The following is a 21865-nucleotide window of genomic DNA, read 5'->3' as shown; positions in this document are numbered from 1 at the left end:
ACTTTGTTCTAAGCTCCTCTCTATCATACGAATGGAATAAAAAAGGGACTTTGCTCATTTTCCTTAAGAACATTTATAAGAAAGAAACATTTATAAGAATCCTTAAGAAAATTTATAAAGAGATATGGCTCTAATAAAATATAAACCAAATGCAGTATCGATATTATTAAGAGCCAGGCACAGAGAAAGGCGCAAAAAATTTCCAAAAAAGTTTAATTATACAAATAGAATTTGAACTTCTCCAATCAATTGCGTTTCTTTTTTTTTTTTAGCTCTTCCTCTTTTGTAATTTCTCGCGTATTTATATGATCTTTTCGCAATATTTATCTATTAAAATGAATTCATTGCTTGGTGAATCATATCCTAAATGTGCTGGAATTGATGGAAGATTTAGAGGTCGAAACACACGATATTTTTAGGATTTTATTTGCTCGAAATATGACCAAAGCATTCGAATTATATCTGTATAATTAAACTATTATGTTAAAGACAATTTTTTTGTGCCTGGTTTTTATTAGGCCGATACCGTATTCGACGAAAATTTATGGTAACGTTACATTTCTTTCGATATTTTGACAACTCCTCGAGTTCTCCTTTGAATAGACTTCCCAATCGTAGACTGAGTACACTCGGCGTCGCTCATATCTTCGCATCTATAGTTAGGCATTTCCGGGTCAAACATCATCTTCGCAAATTCTCGATGTTGATAAAAAAAATCCAAGATTGCTCTTTGTCAATTTAACATTTACATTGCGTAACTTATTAATAATCTTTTATAGACATTAAATATTTAACTGTTAATTGTATTACGTGAGTACCTAGTTCCGTGATTGTGTCCGATCCGCGGAAATGTCTAGCTTAATACGCGAGGACGATCCAACTGGATCGCACGTCGAATCTTTTAAATAGGATGCGAAAGTTCGTTTTTCATGGTCAACCTTTCCGATTAAATGATCTGAGATTTATTCGGATAGGCTTCACGGTTCGATGACGCGAGGAGTACAGTGAAGGGGACATTAAGGACATTATTTATATAGGGTGTTTCGAAACTGGATCTATAATCGACTTTCGATAAAAGAAATGAAACGTTTGTTTTTTACAAAAAGTATCTTAAAAAAACCAATAAAAATTAGATATAATTAGGTGCCTCGACAAAAAACTAATTTTTTAAATAATCAAACTCACATATTTTAAAAAATCTTTCTAAAACAGATAAAGCGCTTGTATATAATTTTTAAATAGTCAACGATTGAAGATAGATGATTTACATAAAATGAATTCTTTAGAAGAAAAAGATCTTCGATATAGAACTGTAATATTTTCAGATAATTTCAAATATAAACTTTGTTTTAATAAAATTTTAATATTTGTTAATTTCAAAGATATATAACATTAAAAATTAGAAAGGTGATAAATAATGACTATTCTCATTTTTCCAATAAAAAAGAACATGAAAAAATCTTTGTTTTTAAAGTGATTGAAAAAGCTGCGGTTGAAAACTATTTGCAATGCCATGCGACACCAAATAGATAACTCAATCACTTTAATGTCTTCCTCACATGTATATGTGAATTCTCATGAACTTGCGCATCTCATTTAGAATCGAACGATAAATCATACTGCAGTTACGTATCAGTATGGTTGACACACACACACACACACACACACACACACACACATACACATTTCCTGTTTTATAAATAAATCTTACATAAATATATTTCAACATTAAAATTCTGAATAATAATAGCTATTAAAATTCTTTGTTAAATGAAATGTAACTTCTTCAAATCAAACGGATAAAGATTTGAGGCGAAATGGAATCTTTAATGTTTAAATGATAAGAATTGAAAAAAGAATTAAAGATTGAAAAATTGCGATTTTGTTTTTATGTTCTCAGGAGAAAATAGATTTATTATTTATTTTATTTTTGTATATCTTGAAAAATTTTTAACTTCTACAATTTAACTTGGAAAAAAAGATAGAAATTTAATAATACTTTCTTCCATTCCTCTACATAAATCATATCCAGCACGTATTTAACGTTCTTACTGATCAATGAGAGAGACTTATCTACATCTTGAAGAGAAAAAAAAAACCTGTAGAAATTATCTATATCAAACAAATACTTTTTCAACCATTCTGACACTCGGTATGCAAGATATACGCGACCTTGTAGATAGAGCGATCCTCTATCGAGCGAAGCCGAGGAAATCGGTGAGCCGATCGTTCCAATCGTGAAGCCAATGGGTGGGCCCGTGGCTCGGCTGGCGCTGCTTGCAGGGGTTGATTTCCTTCTCCGGCGGCATGTATTCCTCGCTGCGTATGCAGAAGTAGCTCTTGATCGGGCTACGACACATCGGGCACCGGTCGAGCTTGCCGAAGCACGAGGCGCAGATGCATGTATGCCGGCAAGGTAGCAAGGCGCGCGACAACGGGAAGTACTGGCAGACAACGCATAGCTGCTCGCCCGCGGTATTCCAAAGAGAGCCGTTCTCTTGATCGCCACCACCTTGGCCGGACGCCACTAGGGCGCCGCGGCCGGCATCATTATTGTTGTTGTTGCATGGTTCGGCGAGCGCGAGAGCCGGCGAACCCAAACCTGCCGATGACATCGCATCGCTCTCGTCGTAGTTGCTCGAGTTACCCGTGGCCAGATAGAGTTGCTGCGGAAAATCGCGCCAATTGTATGACATGGCGTATCAATGACCGGAGGAGACTGCCCCTCCAGGCTGCATTCTTAACTTTTCTTTTTCGTGCAAAATATTGTATTTAGAAATTTCAAGCGACTCGATATATTCTGATTAGATATCTATAGCAGCCTATATATCGGGACTTGTGTAATCTTCAGAGTTGAAATTTATTGCATGGAGGGATCGTCTCGACTCACCTTTAAACAAGACAGCTGACCGTTCGCTTGCTTCAAGTACTGCGCTAGAATCGAAGTCGGTAGCGTGCACACGCTGTCCTTGATGTGAACGACGTTCACCAGTGCCACCTTAAATAAAGATCAACGAGAGATAACAAAGTCGAGAAGTATTTTTCATCTCCTCTTTACAAGAACGTAAATGTGACGATAATAAAATTGCTCACGGTTTCGTCGGGATGAGGATCCCGATTGTCTCTCCGGGTGAGAAAGATCACCAATGGGTAACAGAGCCGTGGCGGAGTGCCGAGCTCCAGTTCCGGCGCCGGAAGCGATAATCTCAGCGTTTCCTCCCCGTGTGGCTGTCTACTATAATCTCGGTCAAGGAACGGCGAAAGAAAAATGTAGATATAAACAATAAGCAAATCTGTTTTAGGAAAAGGGTAAAAAAAAAATGATTACGATCGCAATCAATTAATTCGCTTAAGATTTCCTCACTGCAATCGTATTACACCACGACTTCTGGAAAGTGAAAAATGATAGCGCGAATTATTTTCCTTCGGTTTTTACGTATGCGATTTAAAGCCGGAAATTCCAGCGAAAATGGATCTCTCGCGATAGGTCAAATAAAAAAAAAAAACAAGAATCTTCGGTATTTTTTGTCGAACTGTATAATCAAACGTGCTAAAAAAAAAAAGATTAATTTATTTCGACGCAAGAAAAAAAAATCGTACAACTTCACGCTTCTGACGTTATACATCGAGGAAGAACATACGAATCTTTTCATATCGAGTAATTTCTTTAAGGCCATTTCTCGGCTATATCTCAATTTGCGAGGATCCTCGTGGCAATCATCGTCCAAGGGGGAAAGAGAAGAAGAGGTGGAAAAAGGGAATTTAACGTTAATTCGAAATTGTGAAAGGATACGTTTGCGGCGCCGTGAGATATTGCGCGTGACCCTGTAGAAGAGTCCCGTTTAAGGATCCATCCCGCAACGTGTTCCAGGGCTTCCAGAGCGCCAGATGCAGCTCCCGGATGCTGACACCCCAGATCGCCTGCAACGAGTACTCCACTTGGCTGGACACCTCGCACTCCACTTCTGAAACAGACAGATTTATTTTTACTAATATAAACTCTGAATTTAAATATAAAACTAAAACTAGATCCAATACAAAAGAAGCGAATAATTTTACTTTTTGTCTCTAGTTTTTGTTATCTCGTTTTATGTTGGACTAAAAAAAATATCGCGCGTCACAATGTCAACACTCGTGTTAGCAAACAGCTAAAAAAGAGAGAAAGGATCATTTGTCGACAACACTTTTTTTCAACAAACTTATCGATCGCGATCATAAGTAAAGACAAGCCCAATTGAAACTACCTACAGATTTTAATAAACACTTAAATGTCATGATTAATGTAATGATGTATGACGCGATGTTTTCAAATTATCGTTGTAAATATACAATCGCCATACGAGAAATGCATCAGAGTTTCTCCTTTTTCAATCATATTCTTAAATATAATATTAAAAATAATATAATATAAAAATAATATTATATACATAATCATAAAGCGACGATCATTAATAAAATATAAGTAAATGAATATATACAGTACGTAAAGATTAAAAAAAATCATACAAACATAGGTTCCGAAATGCTTTTTCTCGGGTTGTTTTTTTTTTTTTTTTTTTTTTTTTTTTTTTTTTTTTTTTTTAATGACGAAAACTTTGGCAAGAATAACTTCGTTAAAGAAACTATATATTGTATGTGTGTGTATATCCCTTAATTTTTTTTTCTTATATTTTATTAATGGTTATCGCTCTATGAGAAAAGAAGATCAATGAAGCGGCTAATTGGAATACGTAATTATTACACACGGATTATTAATTCGATCGCTTCACGCACCAATTACGCACGCGGCAACACAATTCGACCCAGCTATAACGGCATGTTACATGGCGCAATCGCGCGATATACATATATGAGGCATGTGTAACGCGTGCACGCGCGCGAGACCGGTATTACTATTGAGACTACGAATTTTTGTTACGGCGTGTTTCTTTTCTCCCTCTCTCTCTCTCTCTCTCTCTCTCTCTCTCTCTCTCTCTCTCTCTCTCTCTCTCTCCCTCCCTCCCTCTCGGCACGCTTACCTTCGAGAAGAGAGAGAAAAAGAGAGAAAGAGTCGAGAGGCGCTCCGAGACGCGCGTTCGCCGCTTAATTGCGCAAACGCCTCGTGTTTTGCAACGCTCCGTATAATTCAACCATCCACCTGCACGACGCCGGTGCTCCTCCTTTCAGTTCGCCGGAAAACGCATCATAGCCGATCGCGTACAAGGATAATCACTTACAATCTTTTCTCCCCCTCCGATTGCTTAATTGATATTAATAATTTTTACGCGAGCTTTGTCACACTCGGTTGCGATAAGGAATGCCTTATTAACGTAAATGTGAGCTTCAATAGAGTCTTGCGGATCCTGTTCGAAGACAATCGCGTATAATAAAATGTTGATAAAAAAAAAACAAAAAAAAACTAAACTATAAAATATATCTCTATTGATTAATATTGTAGACGAGGCTATGTCGTTTATTGACATTTATTTATTTCTGTAAATATTCGTTTAAAATGTTAAAATTGTTAAAACGTCTCTATCTATCTTTTTGAAGGAAAAAGAGGAAAAGAACGAGGTAAAACGAGAAGCGGCCGGCCTTTAATCGATAGGCGCACCTATGTAAGTGACAGCCAAGACGCGGATGGATATTTTTCATGGCATTTAGAACGCCGAGCATCTCGTCCTTATTGCTCGAACATCCCGGGTACGAGAGAGTTCGAGAGGCAAGATAGCGACAAAGTTACGCGGCGCTGTTATTTCACGGCTGGTTACTAAAAATTATTGCGTAAGAAACGCGCTTTCGACTTTTTTTTTCTTCCTCTCACGCTCCTCTCTCATCCGTCGTCATCGTCATCGTCATCGTCACCGTCGTCGTCATGATCCCATTCCGAGAGATATCCAAGGAGGTTTCCAGATCGCGTCACTCTTCGCTCCTACCACGCTTTTCTTCTCCAATTTTCCCGAGGAAGAGACAGAAAAGAGAATAACGATGGCAAAAACGCCGGAAACAATTACATTGTTGTCCTCGAACGAGATGAATCGCCCCCTTCTAAGTACGATTGGCAGCCACGAATGAATCGGAGTCTAGGTTGCGATGGTCTCACCGCGAGTCGAGTTCAATTCGAGTCCCGCGAGCCGATCGTCGTCGGTAGCTTTCACTTTCGTTCGCCTCTCGAAAGAATTCTCTCGAGATCACGAACGCCGGATTTTCGCGTCGAGCCGAATCCAGCCTCTCCACGAGAGTACCCACTACTTCGTATCCTTCATCTCGTATCCTTCGATCGAGAAGGATCGTTCCAGATTCGCGATCGCGAGAAACCCGTTGGAAAATCATGTCTCCGTTTATTCAATTTTTTTTTTTTTTCCCCTCATTATCCTCCTCCACTCCGTCCGTCCATCAGTAATATTTGCGTTCCCCAAGGATACTTGAATAGGTCTCGAAGCAGACGCGTTTAAAGTACACTCGTACAGTTTCTAATTTCGCAAAAAGAAATTATGGAAATTGACGCTTGTAGAGATGTCGAAAGATGTACGAAAAGTATTTCGTTATTTCTTTCTCTCTCTCTCTCGTCTATTCTCGATAGTTGACAAACGCTAATCCGCACAATCTGCATTCTTTATTATTTTGATATTATATTATATTTTGCAATTGTATCAATAAAGTATTTTTTTCATATTTTCATATCATTTTATTCTTCGTCGTTTTAAAAGGATGATTTACCGTAGGGCATGTAATAAGAATAATTCTATACGCTGTTTTTTTATATTCTCTATTCTAAACTTCTACTTTTTCTCTTGAAATGGATCTCTTATGAAATAAAGAGCTATTCATTCGTCCTCCTATTCTCTTTTTCATCTAGATTCTCCTAAATCAATATATATATATATATATATATATATATATATATATATATATATATATATGTATGACTATCACAAGTCGTTCCATTCTCTCTTCTCCCGTCGTATATTTGAATCTCTCACGTCATACCCGAGATGCCACCTAATCTAATGATTTAGTGGCTTTAATTACCTATCGATTTCCATAATATATTCGCAAACACAACTTTTTTTTTTGCTAATTTAATCCAATTCGACTCATCAGAGCACATTATATCATTATAGCTAGTCAGGATATCAATATAAATGCCCTAATGGAATATAGTGTGCTTCTGAAGAATGAGACGGAAGAGAAAAACAAAGTTACACGTGGACAAGCCGGTCGCGAAAGATCAAGGTCTGATGATGGACTGATCGAGAGTGGCCGTCCATATCGATCTCTTTATCACCGCGTAAAGTGCGTACGTGAAAGTTCGCACGCCTCCTCCATCCGAGACGTTTATAAAATTGTTGTTTGGAAATTCCAAACGATTGAATCCCGAATTATTTTGCGGACTAAGGAAATAGTTTCTCCATGATACCAGCTGGAAATAAAAGTGTTACAGCAGAAATATATATATATATATATTAGGTGTACAACTTTGCTTCCGCCGTTTTTTCCCGAAATTCGAGGCTTTATTGTAAAAAACTGGTTAGGCGTTTTGAAATTGCTTGTTGAGTCACTCCCAATGATCGTGCCAATTCTTTTTGACTTTGACTCGAGTCTTCATTAAGTAATGCCTCCAATTCTGCATCTTCGAAAACCTTCTCTCTTCCACCGCTATGCCGGTCTTCGACGTGAAAATCATCGTTCTTGAAGCGTTGAAACCACTCACGACACGTTCTTTCACTAATAGCGGCTTCGCCATAAGTATTTGAGAGCATTCGATGAGCCTCAGCCGCAGATTTCTTCATATTGAAGCAGAAAATTAAAACCTCCCGCAAATGGCGAGAATTTGGCTCGTAAACTGACATTTTCAATGGAGAATAACTTTATGATGCAGACACAAATCGACTAATGTTTCTATGGGGTTATGTTGACAGATGCCCAAGTTTATTGCATGACGTCTATGATCTATTTATTTCGACCACTACTTACTGCTAAAGCCATCTATAGAAAAACGGCGGAAGCAAAGTTGTACACCTACTATATATATATATATATAATCCTGTCAATTAAAATTTCGCATCATTCTTTCTAAAAAAATATCAATCGATATGAATACTTTTGCAATCCAAGATACTCAACAGTCATTCTTCTCTCAAGAGAAAAAAGCTGTGAGAAACGAGAGAAGAACATTATTTAGCCGATTTTATTCTCGTTCCATCGATTTTCCAGTGTTTTCCCTGAGAGACACTCCCTTGTATTTTCAACAAAAGCAAAGCTAAAATTCCATTCCATCCCGACCGCAACCGCGATCCGACCTGACCCGACCCGACGAGGACGGTCTGGTTCGCGGATTCTAATCCATCGGATACAGAGTCGGCAGCTGTTGCCGCAACCGTCCGCGATTACGTAATGGGGATTATGGGATTCGATCTAATCGAGCTGACTTATGCCTATAACATTAAGTCTCTCGACGCGATGCGGTCTCTCGACGACGACGACTACGACGACGCGCGACTGCAGCCTCTCAAGGATACTGCCTCCCGGAGCTGTGATTACAAAACCTGAATTCTTACCGCCCCTGGGGGTTCGAGGAAAAGGGTCGAGAGCTAGATGCGATCGCGCGCGAAACAAGTGTTTTGAAATTACTTATGTTATTAGCCTTTCACCGACACGGCTTTTCGTGACTGGGGCAGCACCGAATAACGCACCGAAATTTTCTTACGTTACTTGCGAAACTGAGCTAGAGTCGATTTTCAGCATATATGTCTGACAGTTGAACATTGAATTCAAATTAGATTCCACTTGAGAGAGAAATTAGTTTTCATCGGTTCGGAAAGAATGCACGCGGGAAGAATTAAAAAAGTGATACAATTGAAATATTAGTATTTCAAAAAATATGATAATTGAAATATCAATATTAATTAATAGCATAAATCTCGAATATATTTCGACAGAGAGAAATAGAATCTAATTTTATTCAAAATTAAACAATGATCGCTGAGAAGATGCTTGCCGGGGAAAAAACGACAAAACTATACTAAACAATTTCTTAACCGGCTGCAAAAGCCGCTCTCTCATTATCACTCTCACTCTCACTCCCTCTCTCTCTCTCTCTCTCTCTCTCTCTCTCTCTCGCTTTGGTCTTCTTAGGAGCGTTGTTTATGGATTACGAGTAAGACGCGCCCGTTCTTGATAATGTATTATTGTACGTGGTATTATTATGTACATATATACCGGGTGGGCGGGAGTGTGGCGCGATTAAATCAAAGAAAGAAATACAAAGAGAGAAAGAGAGAAAAGGATAGAAGCCCAGGAGCGGGAACCGGACGACCATGGAACATGAAAGTGCGTCCCACATTCGTCGTAATCCGCGATCTTTCGGGCGTGCGACATTTTTCGAACTCCTTTTTTACGAACATTATTATATACCGCAACTTTCCTCTCCTTCTTTTTACCCCCATCGCGTCCCCTCCTCATCCCTCCCATCGCGCACGAGAAACGCGCTTGAAGGACAAAGATATCGTTTGAATTAGAGATGTATATGAAAATCTTTTTTCTCCCTTTGATTGAATCACGCGAATGAGAATGATTATTATATCGTTTTACGATCGAATCGGAGACGAGAAATTGCACGTGAATCTCTTTTTTGCATTCGTTAGTCGCGACGAGAGAACTTTATTCCCCTTGTTTCGGATTTAACGTGAAAAAAATTTTACACTTTTGTATTTCTTTATCTCGTCTTGTTTATAAATTAAAATTTATATACTCTGTGTAATCTTCGCGTGATAAAACTTGCAGATAGAATGACGTTAAATACTGAAATGTCATGCTCCGAGAGATTTTTCTCGCTAATCACATTTTTTTTTTTTTTTAAATAAATATACATCGAGAGATCCCTCGTATCAGATAGATCGCATCTCGGCATCAAACTACCTTCGGAGAGACACAACGATTCAGCATAATACGTTTTTCATATTTCTCAGAACGAGAAATTGTTTTCAGAGAGATGGAAAAGATTAAGAATGTCTCAGACGAGCTTGGATATTAAATATCATCCATTGTTTTCGCATTGCGCCTCTTTCTAAATACGAGTATTATACCGCGAATTGCTCTCTTTTTATCCGTCCTCAATCTTACACGAATCTCCCTTTTTTTTTTAATCGTTAGGCAAAAAATCGTAGGTACAATTTCGCAAAAAAAAACCGATTGCGCCAAATAATTACATAATACTCGATTAGGCGAAAACAGAGGATAAAGTATGCAAATTCTGTGGGATAGGTAACGATAGTATAGAGCATTTTGTAGGGGAGTGTGAGGAGTTAAAAGGATGGTTCGATCAAATGGGAAATAGTAGAAAGGAAAGGATAGAGAAATTATTTAATAACGAAATAGGCATCGAAAATGAAATGGAAGAGATAATAATTTTGAATTAAAAGGTTATATATCTCTTCCATTTCATTTTCCTCCTTTAATTTTCCTATCTTTTCACTTCTCTAACTTTCTTTCCCTTTTTCCTTCCATAACTTTCTCAAAATCATACCCTTTTCAATGTTTATTTCGTCATTAAATAATTTCTCTATCCTTTCCTTTCTACTATTTCCCATTTGATCAAACCATCCTTTTAACTCCTCACACTCCCCTACAAAATGTTCTATACTATCGTTACCTATCCCACAGAATTTGCATTTTATATTATTAGGTGTACAACTTTGCTTCCGCCGTTTTTTTCCGAAATTCGAGGCTTTATTGTAAAAAACTGGTTATACGTTTTGAAATTGCTTGTTGAGTCACTCCCAATGATCGTGCCAATTCTTTTTGACTTTGACTCGAGTCTTCATTAAGTAATGCCTCCAATTCTGCATCTTCGAAAACCTTCTCTCTTCCACCGCTATGCCGGTCTTCGACGTGAAAATCATCGTTCTTGAAGCGTTGAAACCACTCACGACACGTTCTTTCACTAATAGCGGCTTCGCCATAAGTATTTGAGAGCATTCGATGAGCCTCAGCCGCAGATTTCTTCATATTGAAGCAGAAAATTAAAACCTCCCGCAAATGACGAGAATTTGGCTCGTAAACTGACATTTTCAATGGAGAATAACTTTATGATGCAGACACAAATCGACTAATGTTTCTATAAGGTTATGTTGACAGATGCCCAAGTTTATTGCATGACGTCTATGATCTATCTATTTCGACCACTACTTACCGCTAAAGCCATTTATAGGAAAACGGCGGAAGCAAAGTTGTACACCTAATAATATAAATATTATTTACTAATTAACGTATTAACATAAATCCAACATAAACATAAAGCATATACCATCTTAATGATAATAATCAGCACCATAGAACACATATAATAACAATGACATTATCAACTTTTTCTTGTGACCAGTTTCTGTTCCTTTATCCTATCTTACACAATAACTAAAACCTTGAGAGTAATTACAGCAATATACAGCTTTAGCATGGAAGGCTAGGGAAGTAATATTGTAAACCAGGTCCCTTTCTTGGCGTGAAGCTGAAATAAACTATTACATAATTACTTGTAAAGGCCCGAGACTGTCGGAATTTCGTGCGCAACGAACCGATAGGTAAATCCAGAATTGCGCGTTTCGCGCACGTTTCTTATCTCGCGCATCTCGATCCAATTACGAAATGTAGAATGAAACGAGCGTACCTGATCGCGCGCAACCTAAAACACACGTATCACCCTTTCCTATTGTTACGCAAATCCTTCTTCATGCGGGAGGAGAGAAATTATGGTCACGTGAATTTCAATGCCGCATCAATTTCATTTTGCCTGATTCACAGCTTGCCAAAATCAGCCGCAAAATAACGACGGGATTCAAAGTATAATAGAAAACATTCGTATTTGCGCTATCCTTATTATATCTAATAATCTAACATAATAATAACATAATATATTGATATATTATATAATGAAATATAATAATATACGCAAAAAATACGCGTTAATAATCGCAGACTTGACACACTTGCTTATTCATTTGATCTAACATAAGAGAAGATTGTGAAATCGATAACGGACGAAACCATCTCTGATGTATCCATTTCTAAGAATCATAGTTGTAACATTTTCAAGCAACACACAAAGAGATATAAATATTTAAAAAACGTTTTCTCTTTCATTCTCTCGTTATATATTTTTTCGCTTCGTTTTAATTTTTCCATTAATTTTTTTTAATTGATTTTCAATATATATATATATTAGTTTTGCAATATTTAAATCTCATAAATATGAAGCATTATGTATGAAATTTTATTCTAATTTATTTACAATTAATTATCTTAGAACAACGAGTAAGGCAATTTATTATAAACGTCGTGGAAATAATATTGATCTCTTTATCGCTCGTCGCTCCAGGATAACGTTGCCGTGAAAAAAATGAAAAATTATACATCATCGACATTTACAGACCTGATTTTTTTAATGACCATAATATATGGCTCGTAAAAAGAGCACACTTTGTCTTGTTTTTCAACGCGAATAAATCATTCCGCGTGACAAAATTCAATTTCCTCGATCGTTCGAATCAATTCGCACCTATGCAAATCGGATACGCATCGGGGGGGGGGGGAGGGGGGGGGGAACGGAAGCAGAAAAACATATTTTTGCGCACATGACGAGATTTATGTTCCGCAAATTTCTGCTGGCGTACCGACGACGACGTTCTCGCGACGATTTTGCAATAGCGAACCTTAATGTCAAGTTTAAGCGGCGCGGCGATTGCGTTTCGCAAACGACGACGTTTCGCGACATCTCCAACGACGAAGAGATGCCGACGATCCTCCCGTACTTCACGGACCGATTATTCTCTCTCCGGGATCGCGAAATCGCACGAATTGCGAAAGACGGCGATTGAATCGCGCGTGCGAGAGAGAAGATCTCGGGGAGGGGACCTGCAGTTGCGACACGCGCACGCAATTACGCAACCTGCATATAACTTACGTCGGGTTATGCGCCAGCGTTACGTTGGACAGACACACACACACACACACACAAATACGTACACGCACACGCGTACGTATGTATATTTACCATACCAGAGAGAACCGACGACACATCAAACTTAGTTCGCGGTATGCCGAGTCGTCTAGAAAGTAATATCGAATTTTTAAAAGAGTCATTATTTTTGAAAGGAATCAGTATTTTTCATCTAATATCTCTTTAAAGTTAAAGTCGAAGAATTATGGGCCCAGTCTTACTCTAGCAGTATAAAAAGTTGATGATTTTTCAGAAAATTTTTTTGGATGACATTAAAAAATGAATCTTTTTGAAATTTTACACATTTTTTTTATTGATGTTTCAACAGTATGTCAGTATTTATAAATTTTGGATGTAGTTTTTTTTTTTTTTTTTTTTGTTCACGCGAGCCTCTGCGTTTACAATTAACGTGTTTAACAATGACGCTGTGATACGCTGCTCCTCGTGTAATTGTCTGAAATGAAAAGACTAGTTTTATTCCGTAAGGTATTTTTCAGATACTAGATGAAACCTAAGAAAAATTAAAAATATATATATATATATATATATATATATATATATATTTATTTTAAAATCATACTACTTTGTTATTTTTTAATTTTTTTTTTTAATGAGATTAAGTTCAATATCCCAAAAATATATTTTACAAGATAAAATCAGATCGAATTTCTTTTTCAGATAATTACACGAGGAGACTTGTATTGGAAAAGGAAAGAGAGAGAGAGAGAGAGAGAGAGAGAGAGAGAGAGAAGAAGAAGAAGAAGAAGGTAAATATCCAAAATTTAAAAATATTGACGTACTATTTAAACATCAATAAAAACATATGTAAAGCACCAAAAAGATCCATTTGTAATATTCTGCAACAAACAAACAAAATGTAATTAATTAAAAATAATTTTTTCATACTGTTAGAGTAGGCTGGACCTTTAAAGTCAAATTACTCCAGAATGAATATAAGAAGGAGGATCCCGCAACGAGGAGAGGCAGCATGAAAACTTGGGAGAACGTATCGTACTCGAGAATTTCAACGAATTGTCGATCGATTTCAATCGAATCTCGTGCAGATTCGTCACGCATATATCGATCTTTCGAGCAGATCGTGTCTGCTTCAGTATGGGATAAATCGCTTCATCCGTCCGCGTAGTCGAAGCATTTTTTTCCGACACCGTTGTCTTTTACAGAATCGAGCATCGAAATCAAGGGCGATCGATGTTTTCGAATTCTGTTCTCGTGAGCGACCGTGTAAGACTCTGAAGGTTACGCGATAAGGTTTTCTCTCTTCGGTGGTCTTTTTTTTTCCTTTCTTCTTCTTTTTTTTTTTAGGTCAAGCTTCGGGTATTTTCTATCCCGAATATATAAAAAAATTATATTTTATAAAATTTGATAAAAATTATGATTACATAAATTAAATATATTATTATATATTCTGTAATTATATGTATATTATCACACAAGTGTAATCAAGTGCTTATTAGAATGGTGCGACGATAAACCCATTAAGAATCTCGACATATTGCAACTCGCAAACTTTACTAAAAAAATAGGAGGAGAGGTAAAAAAATGATGAATCTGAGAAGACTCTGGGCAAAGGATATCGTCGAGTGATCAATGGTTGATAAAAGTCAAGCGACTCGCGCGCGGTGACCCAACAATACAAACGACACGCGGTCAAGGTGGCGTTTCGTAATTCAAGCTGTGGACCTCCGTCGCTGCTGGCACCTGGCATGCCAATTACACGCGACGCTCTCGTCTTTTTCTTCTTACGCGCGACCTATCGAGATAACCCACTTTCCGCCACGAGCTAACCGATCGACTCGCAAGATCGTGGACCAATCGTCTCTCCTTCTTTCCTCATCTCTCTTCTTTGGCCAATTAACCCTTGACCTGCCAGACTTGCCTGGATCCATCCTCGCCAATTTCTTTTTTTTACGCAAACTAACATTCTCTAGAAACTTTATTACCTAATTATGGTCGTGTGCGATTGATCGAATGACGAAATCGGGTTGAATCATCGTAGCGAATATTATACGGAGAAGCATACCGATAAAAAAAAAAATTTAATCTTTTTAGCGCACGCGAAACCAAGATTCTTTAGAAATTCATTATGCAACTGTGTCTATAATCTCTTTCCCAGTATAGATATAATCCAAAGAATTTTAATTTTAAAATAAAATAATACAAAAAGAGAAAAATCGGGATATCTACACAAATCTTGTAAGAAAATTCTTTGACTTTCCACCAATTTCTGTTTCTCTTTATAATTTATAAATTTAGAAAAAAATAAAATTTTATAAAAATTCCTTGATTTTTTTTTTGTAGAAAGAAATCGCTGAAAATTCAAGGCTTTTCCAGGGAGTAGACATTTTTCAAAATATATGAAAGAAGAGAGAAAGAGAAAGAAATAAAAATCGTGATTATGTCCTAATTACATATCTTCTTTTCATTATATATTTTACGCGATCGACAATTTTCCCGACACAGCTTTGCCGAACGCAATCCTTGCCTAACGCGTTAAAGCTCGTCTACATAAGTCGCTATTCGGGAAAAAGACGCGTTTATAAATCACAAATTATATCGCAAAATCTAACTTCTAACTTAGAAAATTGTAAAGGACAACAGAGCTTTGATAATCGCGGCAAATACGTTTACATCAAAAGACATTTAAAAATCTATCTTGTATGCAAAGGATATAACGTGGCACGTAGCACTGAAAGATCACCAGATATCATTGAAAGTTGAAAATTATTTCTTCGTATTTCTGTTTGTAGTTTTGAGATCGATCAACGCAAACGCAAAAAAATTGAAGTTGATTCATCTTGTCGCGTACGATTCTCATTCGCGATGACATTTCATTTCCAATTGCGTTTCGCGACTTATGCAGTCTTTATAGCCTGATGATAAAGTCTGTTACAAGGCGCAGCGATATCTTGCGACACATTGCGTGCCAGAAGCAACCGTTTGTAAATCACCCAGGGGTTGATCCAGTCGAGGATCAAGCTCGGCGATGCGGAGAAAGCGTAAGAAGGGGGTGGATTTACCAGCGTACGTGCTCTTGAAGCTCTCGTGGAGCTTGAAGGTGAAGGGGATATGGACCTTCATCATCTCCATTTGCGGTATGCGCGGTGAATGCGTTATCACACTGTTACCACCTGCGCCACCGCCGCCGCCACCGAACATCAGGTCGTCGCCGTGAACGCGTAGCACCATCATGTTCCTGCAAACGGAAAACAAAAGATCTTCTTTCAAATCGACTTTTTTTTTCTTTTTTTTTTTGACCGAGGTGGGCTGCTGTTCTCACCGAGAGATTGCCGTAGATCGGCAACCGCTCGGCGAGGAATAAGAGACTTCGATAATAATCGTAATTGCTAATTATCTTCTGCGCTCTTGTAATTATTGTATTATCGACAGTTATACTTAAAGTGCTATGCAGGCAACCTCGAGACTGAACGTGATAGTTCTCGGGTTGCCAGACAAAGGATTGCGACAGAATTTTGCATAAAACCGGGAAAGTGTTGCTCGCGCGCGCGCGGTTTAGCTCAAGAATCATCAGCCTTGCATTGTTTTTAAGCGATCGAAGCGATTTCGAGAAACAGGACGCTACGTATTTGCGATGCAATACATTAATGGATTTAAAAAATCGCGAAGAGAAGTTGATAGTATTTTAAAATTAAAGTATCCTTGAAACCACCAGATACTTTTTCTCTCCATATCCTTCGCTATCGAAATACACGACAATACACCTTTATTCAATTATAAGGGGGCGTATGACGATGAAAATCAAATTATTATTATTATAATAAATCAATCCATTATCCTTCTCAGATCGAAGATAGATCCTTAGGTTTCTTTGAACAATTTAATAAAAATTCCAAAAATCATGGAAGGAACAAGGAGGGAATCGCGAGCCAAATCGGCATCAATTAAAATCCTGTTTGCCGATAACGGAAAGTCGATTGAGCAATTGGAAAAATTAGCCTCGAAAGCACGTGAAAGTCGATCTAATTTCGAAGTCGCTGTCGGCGATCGGATTCAGCAATTAAGTAACGTATACACAGGATCTCGATCGAATACAGAAACGATCGGAAGATTCGATTAATGTGAGAGTCAAAGCCGAAAACTGTCAGTGATTTTGCGATCTTGAGACACGAAAGAAATATATGTGCGCGATAAAAGTAAATCGGCGAGAGAGAGAGAGAGAGAGAGAGAGAGAGAGAGAGAGAGAGCCACATTGGAACGCACCTCCTCCCAAAGTCACGTGACGCGTTTTTTAATTAGCAAGAATAAATTCAATCAGAAAAACAGGTTCTCGTATTCGTATCCTAAATGTTTGAATCACGTATACTAATATCTATCTCTCTTGCGCGCGCGTTTAATTAGCGTGGAATTTAACAAACTAATGTTCCCGTGACACATCCGCGTTACATCCGATCTCTCAAGATCGTAATCTCTTAATGTTTTCATTTTTCTCGCAAACATTTCGCAGAATCTCAAGCATGTTATACTTAAACGTGATATATGTAAAGTGTATCTAATTTTTATAAATCAAATTTTAATACTCTCGTTATACAATCGACGATGGACGCAAAAATTTTCAAGCGAAGAAATCTCTTATGCGAAAGGCGCAATGATATCTGAACTTTGACTCGAAGAAGGAACATTTTTCAATTGCATCGCGAAAAGGCAACAACTTTAATTAGCTCGTAATTCACAGGACTTATCATGCATATATTTTTGACATTTTTTTTTTTTCATTATTTACGACTTGCGCCACAAACATCTATAAAGTTTCGTAATAAAATCTCGCAAGATATCGACGTTAAAAGAGACGTCCTATTTAGAGACATCCAATATTCTTTCTATCGTATATTATAAATTATATTATATATTGTATAATCAAATTGTATTGAAAGAAGCGATTGAATCCCGATTAAATCGGCACAATTTTTCTTATATTAATAAAAAAAATGTTGCATTTTCATAAACATTTCTCGACTGGAAAACAGATGTACGAACGGTTCGAAATGGGAACTTTACCCTGATTCCATCGTTCAACAATTCTCAACACTCAATGTGTGAATCGCGAAAACGAAGAGAGAGAGAGAGAGAGAGAGAACGCAAGATGCGACGAGGAGAATTATTGCTCGCGATTGCGAAGAGTTTCACAATTTACAAATAGTGCGACTTAGCTTTCGAGACTTGTACCTACTTTCGAGACTTCCCCGAGCACGAAAGTGGCTGCGTCACTCGAGAAAATCAGAGACACTTGTCGCATCACGTTGTCGTCATCGTCGTCGTCTCGAAGCACAGAACTATCTCGACCATCTTACTTAAATCATTGGCTCTCGAACCGAAGAAGTCTCGCTTTCAGCTGATATACGTCAAAGATTATTATTCACAATCGTTCCTCGAATTTTCTCAGAGTTCGCAAAAAAAAACATGACGGAATAAATGCAAAATCTTGTTTCGAGAAAAATGGATCGCGTATCTGTAATCGCGTTACTGTGGAAGCGTGTCGAATAATTAGAATGAGAGAGAGAGAGAGAGGTTTTTTTGTGTAACGAAACGCGCGGTTCGGTAATCGCGTTTCGAACAAAGCTATCAATTGGAGAGACTGTCAAGCGATCATTCATGAAACCTGACCTGAGATTCAAAAGCGACACTTTTAAACCGTCTAAAAAATAAAGAATATCGCCTGCGCTATTCATGCATTCTATACAAAAAAAAAAAAAAAAAAAAAAAACTGCATTTTTCTTTCTCTATTATACACATCTAGAGCACGTTTGAAGTTCTGAAAAAGATTGACGACTTTTACAATCCTGTTGTTAATCTTAATTATATCGGCATACAATTGTCGTCTCAATCATTATTAATCTTCATCTTATTGATTGAACTGATTTACATCTACTACCAGGAAAAAAAAAATACAGTTCGTAAAATATCTATCGAAGATATAAACAATAAAGGATAATTTACAAAATTATAAAAAAAAAAAAATCATAGCCCTTATTTAATTAATCTTTTGTAAGATTAATTTATGAGATATCTTTAGAAGATTATAGATCGCAATCTCTTCTCTCGAGTCATCTTCGAATTGCATTCGATCTTTCTCCAAATTCGAAGAATGTTAATACGCAATTTTATATAACAAATAAGATTCTCTCCTTCCCGGGAAACGATAATATTATTCAATTAATTAAGCGAATAACAAGAGCCAAAAGGCTATGCTATATCTTCGTCAGCAGATTGATTAGAAATATAACGTCATGAATATGGAATTGACCAAAGATGCGCTTGCATCGCGAACTGTATCACGTCTCGAGACCGAGTCTTGATCGAGTTTCCCATCACCAGAGAAACATTGGAAAAAAAATAAGAAAAGAAGAATATGCGAACGTTAACCTCTCTCCATTGTCACTACAATGAGCTATATCGCCGATTGATAAACGCTTGGCGTGACGTCACAGGAAAAATAGATCGGAGCCAACCTGACGCGCGTATCTCTCTTGTCGCTCGTACGTGTACGAGATATCCGTCTACGTCACGCATATGCGCGAGAAAATAGAGGATTATTCGAGAAGAGAGAGAGAGAGAGAGAGAGAGAGAGAGAGAGAGAAGTGTCACATACCTCATGATAAAGAGAAAGACCCCGCAGAAGCATATGAGCACGGCGAGCACCGAGAAGATGTTGGACAGCTCCGCAACGGACACCAACATCGCCGTCATCGTCGTGTCGCGTGATACCCGCCGTCGTCGTCGTCCTCCTCAACACCGGGGTGGTCCTCGCCGCCCGCACACATGCACGCACAACAACCACACGATGACACGAAGCCACACCACGCGAGCACCGTGTCCTCCTCCTCCTCCTCTTCTTCGCGCCGCGTTCAACTGTCAACTGTCAACTTGTTCGCGTTAACGTCGTCAAACGTTATTCCCGCAGGCGCTTGACGAGCGCGCCGTCGTCGACTCCTCCGCATCGACGTTCGCGCGCGCGACGTCGTGCGACAACTTCACACGACGTCGTTTGCGTCAACTTCACACGACGGCGACGACGACGAGGCTTGACTTATACAATTCGCACGACTGACGAGACGCTGCCGGTCGAGAGGCGACGCGTCGACTTCTCTAACATAATCGTAAAGATATCGGAACGAATGATGAGAGGGACGTGTATAATAACTGTACGCTGTGTACTGATCGAAATGAGAGAGAGAGAGAGAGAGAGAGAGAGAGAGAGAGAGAGAGATATGCGAGCGGAGCGATCCGTTCGCGTTACGAATCGTTCGGCGGACTAGACGAGACTGACTTCGCGCTGTCGCGGTGCGCGCCACTTAACGCGCCTATATTCGCGTCGTTCGTTATCCACGTCGCCGCGAGAGCGCGCTTGCGTCGCCGCCATTACGAATCGAATAAAAATTCTCTTACGACAATAAGAATATATAGATGCATATATATATATAAATATATACATGTATATACATGTCATATCTATTCTTCAAATACTTTTTCGTATATTTCAATTTTGTGAAAAATAGTTTTATATTGCTCCAATTTTATTTTTTATTAATCTTTTAATTATTATTAGCTTTATTATAATCCAATTTTTTTTTTTCATTTTCGTGATAAATTACATACAACGATTGAGTGTACAAATGCCAAAATATTTCGCGATACGACAGGCATTTTTCTTTCATTATTATCTATATATATTATTTGGAAAAAGAATTGTTCTAATAAAATAATTTTTTTTAATAGGAAAAATGTAGAAAGACTATATTTTTTCTAATTATTCAGGCCTGCATCGTTGGATTCGATGAGCTAGATAAACAAGACAAAAGAGTAAAATATAATTTTAGGATTACCTCAAATTTCAAACGAATGCCAATTATTTCTAAATGTCGTAAACCAGCGACCTCTGGATTAAAGAGAGTCGCCTCGAAAAACGTTTCAACGTCGAATGATCGGATTCACCATCACCATCCTCTTCTGCTCATTAATCTCGTTGTCGTTTCTCGAGCAGTCGTCGTCGTATCCCGGTCATTATCCGGTAATGTCGAGAATGTTCGCGGTAGATTTCGAGGTCTTCGGCGTCGTGCAAGGTAAACAAAACGATTCGTCTCATCGTCGTCGGTCGCGTTTTTTCATCTCGGTTTATTAGTGCCACCAATTTTATACTGCTCTTTTTCAAGGTGTCTTCTTTCGGAAGGTGGGTAAACCGGCATACGTCAGAGAACCTGACCTTGACAATTTAATCGCGTCCGCCCGCGATCCGCGACGAGGAAATCTACGGCCGGAGAGCAACTCTCGCTCGCGACATCTATCGAATGTCCGGCGTATTAATCGTGCGCTTTTACTTTACGTAGATATGAACGCACATCGTTTTTATCGACTTAATTATTATCCATCGCGTCTTTCCTAATTGTCGATAACGATGAAATCTACCTAAAAAAATTTATTTAAATTTTGAATGCATCTCGTTTTCATATGCATATGGCAAAGCATAAAAAATGGCCTTAACTTTTTATAAAATAGAATTATTTCTCTAATATATATATATATGCGTCTAAAAAAATTAACTTTTATCATATCAATCTCAAATTTATATTTAAATGTACGCACGAGATACATTTTCGTAGTAAAATGTTATTAATTTTTACTTTCTTAAAGAACTTTTTGTATATCGATGAATCTACAGATACCTTATTTTTGTGTTTGCGATTAATAACAGTATACGCAGAAACGTGGCAAGGAGTTGGGTGTGAAAGGATGGTGCATGAACACCTCGAATGGTACCGTCGTCGGTCATTTGGAAGGAGAAAAGTCTCAAGTCGAGGAGATGTAAGCTTCCGTTAATAAAAATAAGCGAGAACGTTTTCTATCGACTCATTCGCC

General features: G+C 38.0%; 2 protein-coding genes across 6 annotated transcripts in view; one reads left to right on the top strand and one right to left on the bottom strand.

The window, feature by feature from the left end:
• Positions 1-112: 112 nt before the first annotated feature.
• On the bottom strand, positions 113-21255 carry LOC138945180 (cell growth regulator with RING finger domain protein 1). Of its 4 annotated transcripts, XM_070316511.1 has the most exons (7): positions 20836-21255; positions 19602-19868; positions 16015-16190; positions 3794-3965; positions 3094-3235; positions 2891-2998; positions 113-2666 (listed from the first exon to the last, which is right to left on the bottom strand). In XM_070316511.1, exons 2-7 carry the CDS (start codon positions 19697-19699, stop codon positions 2193-2195), a joined length of 1170 nt encoding a protein of 389 aa, XP_070172612.1. In that variant the 5' UTR covers positions 19700-19868; positions 20836-21255; the 3' UTR covers positions 113-2192. The 4 variants fall into 4 exon arrangements, with proteins under 4 accessions (XP_070172612.1, XP_070172611.1, XP_070172614.1 ...); XM_070316510.1 differs by lacking the exon at positions 20836-21255 and having other exon boundaries at positions 19602-20305; XM_070316513.1 differs by lacking the exon at positions 20836-21255 and having other exon boundaries at positions 3094-3232; positions 19602-20305.
• LOC138945181 (uncharacterized) overlaps positions 20726-21865 on the top strand; it is an 8575-nt gene continuing 7435 nt past the window's right edge. For both annotated transcript variants that reach the window (XR_011448924.1, XR_011448925.1), the window contains exons 1-3: positions 20726-21072; positions 21163-21179; positions 21702-21811. The gene's annotated coding sequence lies outside the window, so the exon portion shown is untranslated. The remainder of the gene's footprint in view (positions 21073-21162; positions 21180-21701; positions 21812-21865) is intronic.

The sequence above is a fragment of the Polyergus mexicanus genome, unplaced genomic scaffold, assembly GCF_030449975.1.
Source record: "Polyergus mexicanus isolate NDT 795.1 unplaced genomic scaffold, iyPolMexi1.0 SCAF_3, whole genome shotgun sequence".
In the NCBI taxonomy this organism is placed as follows: domain Eukaryota; kingdom Metazoa; phylum Arthropoda; class Insecta; order Hymenoptera; family Formicidae; genus Polyergus; species Polyergus mexicanus.
The sequence above is the reverse complement of the archived record's forward strand: the minus strand, read 5'-3'. Positions and strand labels throughout refer to the sequence as shown.